General features: G+C 32.7%; 1 protein-coding gene across 16 annotated transcripts in view; it reads left to right on the forward strand.

Annotated features, from left to right (window-relative positions):
* RBMS3 (RNA binding motif single stranded interacting protein 3) overlaps positions 1-9,352 on the forward strand; it is a 653,502-nt gene that overhangs the window by 191,409 nt on the left and 452,741 nt on the right. For all 16 annotated transcript variants that reach the window (XM_023533089.1, XM_023533290.1, XM_011360463.2 and 13 more), the window contains one exon: positions 8,782-8,840. In XM_023533089.1, the coding sequence (XP_023388857.1) occupies positions 8,782-8,840 (59 nt within the window). The remainder of the gene's footprint in view (positions 1-8,781; positions 8,841-9,352) is intronic.

The following is a 9,352-nucleotide window of genomic DNA, read 5'->3' on the forward strand; positions in this document are numbered from 1 at the left end:
AGGCCACCTCTTGAACAGAATTTACTGTTGTTACATCTTATCTGTGGGTGAATTCCCATTGTGTATAGTATTTGAATAAACCCAATATATTTATCCATTTTATTATTGTTGGTCATTGGGTTGTTTCCAGTTTTAGACTGTTGATGAACATCCTTATAAACTTTTAATACAAGGAAAAAGAAACGGCTTCTCTAGTAATTTTATATGTTGTGAGTCTAAGAAAAAAAGTTTCAAGTTTAAGTTTCCTTTTAAGCTAATTATTTACATAGGAATTAACATCCTCATTGTTGTCTTTCTACAACTTTTATTGAACAACTATTCTCTGCTGTCTTCTGTGTAATGTCTGGGTGACACAAAGGAAAGCAGATCTGTTCTCAAGTAGCTGTCAGAAATAAATCTCTGCTTCTCGTACAGTGGGGAGGGTGCTATGATGGAGGTAGCATTGGCACCTTAAGAGAGGGGATGCTCTTAATTCAGCTAAAATAAAGATGATGTGTGAAATCTTCCTGGAGGAGACAAACTGATATGAGGCAAAGGAAGCTGTGAGTACAGAGGCAGGAAGAAAGAAAGAAAAGTTTTGGCTGATGGAATTGCATTGTATCAGGGAACAGTCTGGAAACTTCCAGTAATCAATTTTGGTTGGATTTCAGGGTTCACATTGGGGAATGATGAGAATAGAGACTAGAAAGAGAAACTGCTTACTGTCCACCCTAGCAGATATAGTATAAATATGTTATATAAAGTGATCTTAGATTTTTTTTTTTTTACTAAAATGAATTGCAACCCAGTTGAGTATATTATACATATGATGTAATGATAATGTAGAATTAATTTTGGTGTGAATAGTGTCTGTAATGGACTATTAAGGTATAAGTAAATACATAAAATAAGAGGAATAATTAATCACAATGCACTCGTCAGGAAGTGATTAACGTTTCTTCTTCATTTCTTATTTGCACCACAGTTATGAATAACTGGTTTTATCTTTCCTGGAGGAACACTACCACATCATCAAATGTTTATTGTGTTTCCACTAGGTGTGCATACTCTTTGCACCATAAAATTATATAAACCATGGAGTGTCTCCTTAAGTATTATGGGACATGATCTGTGCTTAAACACAAGACTCATAGTCAGGTATTTCAAGAAAGTATGAAAATGAGACAGTTGTGATAGTATAGATATTACGTTATACTGAGAGCATCATAATGAGCATTGTAGTGGAACTTAAAGATCCTATATTCAAGTCTTATTAGATAAGAGTGCATTAGGTAAAAAGAATTCATAAGAAGACATGGTAATCTTCCTTGCATGTGGGAAGCATGATTTTTTCTTGAATTTTTCCTTTAGCCCATGACTTTCCCAAATGGTACAGACTGAAAAAGTGTGATAGGTGTGTTCTTTGTCATGCAAAACATTTTTCCCAGTGGAATGAAAGAAATGCACAAAGGGATGTGGGGGTGTGTATCTGTGTACACCTGCAGTCATAGTTGAATGGGTGAAGGCAAATGAACCAGAAGTCACTGATAATTAAGATGAGACAGCATTGTATGAATTTTGCAATGTACTCACTTTCTTAATTATGTTTTTCAGAATCTATTTATAACATCAGCCTGAATTTTCTGACCATTAGGTAATAGAAAGATTGAGCATCAACCCAGCAACTACAGTTTTTGACTATCTATTATAAGATTATTATTGAACTAGAATGCTTAAAATGCAATCTTTTATTGTCTTCTCATATATATATTTTACATATAATTTTAAAAGCATTATGGATAATACAGAATCTATAAAACAAATATCTGCACAAAGGTACTTGGACTGCATCAGTGATTTGTGTTAACATGAATAATTTGAATATCCATTTGGCCAGTGGGCTTCCTGCTATGCAAGGACTGAATCTTTTGGGGTGACAGAGCAGTTTTATCCAACATTTCTCAAAACTTAATGCAAAGAAATCAATGTGCCGACAAAAATGGCTGTGTTCTCATCTATTCGGGTACTTTGTTTTATATATTTTGGGGATTAAGAAGATTAATTTAAATTAAAATTGGGCTTGATTTTCATCTTTTCTGCTTTTTGTATATGTGAGCTTTTGAAAACTGAAAATTACCTTCATTAGACTACTTCTTTCTATGTTATACATCTTTTTTTTTTTCTGATTTTCTCATTGTGATTTCGAATTCTTTTAAATGAAGCAGTGGTATTCTTGTATTATTTAATTACAGATTTTTTTTTAAATGTTATGAAGTTCAGAAAGATTCCACAGACAGCTCAAAACTATCATTCTTTTACATACAAATCTCTCTGGGAAATAAGCTATTGAGTTCATTGCATTAGGCACTTCCTCATACCAATAGTAAAAACTGAGTATTCATTAAAAAGCTTGGAACAGCTGCTATGTAGGAAAATTCTCTTTTTAGTATTTTATGCCAGTATTTTTTTCCTTTAGTGTCTTTTTAGATTTAAAATAATATAATGCATTAAAAAAATTACGGTAAAGATTTTAAAACTAATTCTTAGTTTGGCTCTTGAGTGATTTTATAGCTCATTCTCTTTTGAATGAAATGAAGTAAATGTGCTCAATGTAAGACATAAAAAGAGATGTATCATTATCATGAGGATATGTACTTTACCATGTTGCAAAGTGAGAGATATATCTGGGCTTAGATATACTTGACTCTTATTGCCATCCCGATTATCTTGTCTGGTGAGAGGTGTGATATACTGCATTCACTCATTCCTTCATTCTTGCAACAAACATTCATTGAGTGAGCCCTGTGTGTAAGGCCAGGGATATAAAATAAATAAGATCTATGCCTTACTCTTTAAGAACTCATCCTCAATATTAGAATTTAAAAAGGTAAAATATATTACAATACAGTTTTGATAAAATATTACATTTTTATCATTAATACAGTTGATGACACAATACACTCTCTAATAGAGATATGATCATTGCCCTGTTGGATCATAAGCAGCATTGAAATGAGCTGCTTGAGGAAAACAGAAAATGTCAGTTGAGCTGGGATGAGGAAAATGAGGGTAGCAACAAAGAAAATTTGGGAGGAAATCAGAATGAAAGTACTAAGTGGTCCACATCAGGATTGGGAACTACTACTTTAATAGCAACATCACGAGACTTTTTTGAGGACCTGATTATGGACTTTGGTACTGGGGGGTAAAATGAAAACCAAGAGTGTTCTCTAAACAGCCGAATTCCACTGCTCCTGAAATAGGTCCCTCCAAATGATCACATGTGCTGGGCATTTGATGCAGTTTTCTGTTACTACTATGGAGGCAATCAATCATGTTAGGATTTTCGGAATCTGAGTTTTGATGTCTTCTCCAAACAGCAAATGTAAATTCTGCTGTGAAGTGATGTTTTCCATTATGCATGCAATTGATGTTAGATTCACAGATGTACTGGAATGTGCTAAATGTTGTGAAGTCATAAGCTTCCTTAAGGAATGAGTTTTTTGGAAGCGAGTTCTAACAGTCAGTAATAAATGTCTGGCTACATTATTTCCAATGAATGGTGGTCATTTTCCTGCCTTTTAGAGGACTAATGATGTCCAATGTATGCAAAAGACTTACAGATGTTTTTGTGGCCCCATGACTGGCCAGGGGACTGGCTTTGATCCAGGCTTGTTCACTAGGCATTAAGGACAGTGTGATATCAAGGAAAGACTATGGATTTTGTAGCCAAATGCACCTGAGTTTAAATATAGGCAATATATCTCAATTGCTGTGCCAACTTGAGCAGGTAACTTAGTAAATCTAACTTTAACTTTTCATCTTAAAAACAAGAATGATAATATCAACTTACTAGGTAGTTGTGAGAATTTGGAATAAGATATATAATGTGCTCTGTGTAGTGACTAGCACATAGCAAGTGCTTAATTAATGGTATATATATACACATATATGAATATATATACATACATGTATATAAATGCATATAAATGTAGTCAAATCATTTGGTATTTCTGAACTGCAGAATTTTTCTGGTCCATAAAAATTACTTAAAATAAACAGTGTTTTATAGAGGTTTACTATGCATCAAATTCTATACTGGATATTTTGAGGTTAATCAGAAAAGCATAAAACATTATATAGACCCCTGAGAAATCAATGCTAGGCAATTTTATTCAGGCTGTGAGCACAATAGCTGGTGGACGTGGAAGTCAGAACATGCAGTTTACCCTTGAAGGACATATATTATTTAGAAAGAGAAGGGCAGCTGGAAGTCATAAGTGCTACCATCACAAACTGGCAGTTCTCAGGCTCAGTGTACCTAGAAGAGACATTTTATTTGGCCTTCACATTAGCATCTCCGAATACCAGAGAATGAATGAGCCATCTAGAAGTAGGCGAACAACCACATTTTCTAAAAGGAAAATATTTCATCCGTTAAATAAATATAATACCTTTTTCTAGTCTGGTATCAATATAAAAGGCATGTGAGTAATGAGTTAGTTGGGAGTTAATTGACTGCGGAGACTCTACTTTCAGTTTCTGCCTGTATTTTTTGAATTAATATACACAGTGGGTGACTCAGCAAAAGGATTTAAAAATAAATTCTGTATAGAAAGATCCCATCAATTTGATGTCTTCATAATTCATGACGAGTAGGCCCATAAGAGCTCTATTTTCTCTTCAACTTTGGAAAATAAAAGATGCCGTTAGTTTAAATTAGGCTTGTATGTGGAATAAGCATGTGTATCAACAAATATAGTTTGACTCAGATGCTGTATATAATAAATGCCAGAAAAAATGAACTTTTTTTTTTTTTTAAAGGTGTAAGGTAAAACTTGTGTTAACAAGCTAGGGTAAAAGTATCTTAAAGAGTTGGTAGATAACACATAAATTTATAAAACTCAGTTATGAAAACTCAAAATATAAGTGGATAATTATTATAGATTGGCTAACTGTTTTACAGAGTACTCTTAAAATATAAATAAAATATTATTTGGGACCTAGTCATATTTGCAGACTGTGTGGATATTTAGGATAGCTGATGAATATGTAGATATAATGTGAAGTTGCATATTTTTATGTTGAAAAGTGTCCTAGCAATTCTGTATTAGATGCTTCTTACATTGGCTACAGAAGGTACGAAATGTCCATATGGAAAGAATTATGGTATAAAATATGTTCACTTCATTTATTTGTTTCCCCCAAGAAGTTGAAACCCCCAAGGAAGCCGATTGTGGATGATATTTTATCTCCTCTAGCTGTAGGAAATGAAAGCATAGAAAAGTGAATCAGATTTGTCTGAACGCTTCTGGAGCCAGGAGGCACAGGGCTCAGGTGTCTATTTCCAGGCATCAATCAGTAATTTGGTCACATACTTTTCTTTAATATCAGATTTTGCTTTCTATTCATGGGTGGCATAAAGGAAAACTTTCTAAACACTTAAAGTCTTGATCTAAATCCTAACAAGGAGAAGAGTAAATAAGTGAGATAATTTAAGTTTAAGGAATACCTTTTACCTCTGAAAAATAATATTTTTTTCTTTTGAAGTGTGTAAAAATTTACCTTTAATCTGTATAGTAGTTTTCACTCTAGTCTATTAGAATATTTTAATAAAATATCAGGAAAAGAGATTAATATAACTCTTCAGAGGTATGTTATATTGGTAGATTTTGTGTTTATTGTGGTTTAGGGTAATTAAAAAAATAAAGTCTAAACTTTATTTACCTACATCAGTTGTTGACTTTGCAGAGCATGGAGAATACAGTACCAGTCATGCATAAAGTACCTGTTTGTCATCATGAGTTTAGACATGAATTGGAACCAATGGCCCATTAAATACCTTCTTTTGCTGTTTAAAGCATATTCTAGCTTTGCAAAATAATTGTTAATGCAGAATGTTGTAACTGAGCCAAAGAATGAAATTCCTACACCTTTGGTCAGGGCAGAGGTTGAGTCAAGTACTCTAAGTTGTGTTTTTTTTTTGTTTTGTGATTCTGTACCATTTGAAAGTCTTGTCTAGAGTGTACTTAGGAATAGGGAAATCAAGAAATAGTACAAGTTATTTTTTGACACATGTGTGTATGTGTGTGTCTAATTTTTTTATTTGTAATGATATTGTAATACTTTCTGGGAAATAAAATTATTTTTTTAAGAAAAATGTCATTTACTTAAATATTTACCAGTGTTTTCCACAAGAAAGCATTTCATTTTTTTGCTGTAAAAAAATGATAGCCATTTTTTACTTATACTACACTTAATAAAGAAAAAGACTTGCTTGTAATATTGATATAATAGGACAATATGCACACACCATAGGTTGAAAATTTCATTGTGAGATGTAATTCACTATGAGATTTAATAATTTTTAATTTCCTCTTTAAAGGACAGAGCTAAATTTTAATTTAGAAGGTATTATATAAAAAATTCAGGAATAGCTTTAGCAATCAATTAAGAAGGATTTTTTGTCTTCAGAGTGTGTGTCTGATGTGAGATGATTATAAATATTCTAAATTATTTTTCTTTCTCTGATTTTTACTTCTCTCATACTGTATTACTGGTGCTTTGTGTGGGAAAAAAAGTTTCAGCAAATGTTCCCTTTCTTTACCGTTTCTTTTCTACTGTAAGAAATTTATAATTTTGTAAATGTTTACTTACCTGAGTAGCCAAAATTTAACAAACGTTACAGTAGTTAACTGGTAGGATGATAGGTACCTTGAACTATTGTCAATTGAAAAGACTGTTCAAATATGATATTATTTTACTTGTTATTATCCTAAAAGAGAAACTCGGGATAAAATAGAACTTGAAAGAGAGACTATGTGCGTTTTGGGGGAATGGAAAAGGTGGGGAGTGAGGAATTTTGGAGGGATTGGGCTAGGATGATAATAGGCATGAGGTAGTAGACATTTTAGTAGTACTAAACCAACCAAAAAAAGCTTTGAACCTATTGGTATGTGAACCTATTGGTATTTAAGTACAGTGAGGACATAGTTAATAGAATCTCTAACATTAAAAGTAACAATATAAATCATAAATATAAATTAATTTTTAACAAATAACTTTACCTGCCAAATTTCTTAGTGGGAGATTTTGACAGTCTAAGTAGTAATGTTGTAAGCTGTCATTTGGGAAGGTAACTTTATTACCTCTTTTCACTTCTTATCTACCTTAGAGAATGCCAAAGACTGGACACTTTTTTATATAGTCGATAACAGGAAGAGAGTAATTTCAAGAAGAGCAAATATTTAATGAGCACTTATTTTATGGCAGCCAAGTTATCAGCAATTTGGATAAATCCTATTTAATCCTCACAATACCCCTATAAGGTAGAGACTATTATTATCATTGTATGCATTTATAAAGAGATGTGTATAAATTTAAATAATCTAAATTAATATTTAAATAAATAGATTTATATTATTGTAGAAGACAAAATTATGCAAAGACCACATAAGATTTAGGCAACCATATATACCAGGGCTGAATTGAGATTTGAGCCGTGGCAGTTAGTTGTCATACTATATTCTTTTAACTACTACTCTGCATTGCCATGGAGTATAACATCTGGATTCCCAAAGAAATGAAGGTTTATTGAATTAGAAGATTTGCTATATGTAGCTTCTCTATTTTAGAGGCAGCATGATGTGATAGTTAAGCACTGTACCAAATTTAAGAAAAGGTGATTATAAATGTAAAAGAAACATTGATGATAGGGAGCTTAGTTCATTAATACATGGAATGTTTAATATTTGTCATATATTTTACACTTAAGAACATAGTATTAAAAGAAAACTTGTCAAATATTTTGTGACAATGGCTGAAATCTTGAATATAATGTGAGTTGTTCATACACTTGACACTTAAGTTTTCATTATAATTTCTCCAGGCTGTTATGTTGATTTAGAAGCATCCTTCGTGGAATCCTGAAGAACAGGGTTTTAGAAATCATCTTAAGTCCCATCATTTCAAACTCAAGAAATGAGCTCCAAGAGATTGTTTTTCCCCATATTACCCATCTTAAAAAAAATAAAAACCTAAACTATGTTTTCTGCAAGAGATGATAAAATAATGCATGTATTTATGATGTATATAGATATTCATGGTAGGAATTTTGTTGTAGATGAACTACCGTCGGATAACCTGTATCATTTATTTATTTATAGCAAACATTTATTGAACTTCTATTACCTTTGGTGGCAGGCATTGAGAATACAAAACTCAGTCCTTATCTTCAAATAACTTATAGTATAATATATATCCTTATAGCAAAATAAATAAATATATTTCTATTTATCCTAAGAGCACTGATAGGAAATGTCAGCATTTCAATTTAACCCACTCCCAAATCCTGAAAAGTGATTATTACAATTCTCATTTTTACGCCTGAAAAAAACTGGTTTGGAGAAGTTCTGTTAAACTGCTCCAGGGTTATAACACTAGGTAAGTGCCAGAGCTGGATGCAAGCCCTGTTCAGCCTGGCACTGAAGTCTGTGCTTTTTTCCACGAAGCCACAGAATGTGATTTACTTTGATCACAATCACATGCAATCCCCTTTCCAACACTTATGATAGTCTGACAGTTTTATTTTTGAAGGCTCAACCCAGTATTACATAGGGAAAGCACATTCTCGAGTTATAGAGAAGAACCCTTGAAAAGAGATCATCCAGGTGTGAAATGGGAGTTCAGAACTTATTTTCGTGGTTTATTCCTGCTCAATTGTGTGTACATCCATGCTCATTAAGGTGTTTTAAGTGTCTTCATTGGGCTACAATAACACGGATTTTTTCCCCTCTCTTTCAGATATGGGAAAATTGTATCCACAAAGGCAATTCTGGACAAAAACACAAATCAGTGCAAAGGTAGGTGTAATGGCATCTGCGCCCTGAGCTCTTGCCCATGCTGTTCAATTGATTGCTCCTCCAAGGCAGAGGTCCAGGCACCCACTGCACAGTGACCACAATGTACAGTATATGGCAAATGTCTTTAATAACACTGAGGCTTTGATGAGTTATATTTCTAGTAATGTTGCTCATTATTTTTTTTCATTAACAAACAAAACGAAAATCACAAATTAGAGCAAGTATCAAATTGCTTCAGCAAAAAACTGAATTGCCTCCTAACAACTTTGGGTTGTCTGATTTGAATGATATCATCAGTGATGCAAATTGATTTCCTATATAAAAATGAGGAACTCTGGGGAAAACTTCCCCATACAAAACACATTTTAATTTATCTGTTCTTTAAAGCTTTAGCCACATTTGTTGACTAGGAATGAATTTACTGATAGGTCCAATGTCTGTAAGCTTCAGCTATAAGCACCTTATAGAATCTCAGTATTAGTAACTTATTAAGGCACCTTTTTTTTTTTTTT

The sequence above is a fragment of the Pteropus vampyrus genome, unplaced genomic scaffold (genome assembly GCF_000151845.1).
Source record: "Pteropus vampyrus isolate Shadow unplaced genomic scaffold, Pvam_2.0 Scaffold1, whole genome shotgun sequence".
NCBI lineage: Eukaryota > Metazoa > Chordata > Mammalia > Chiroptera > Pteropodidae > Pteropus > Pteropus vampyrus.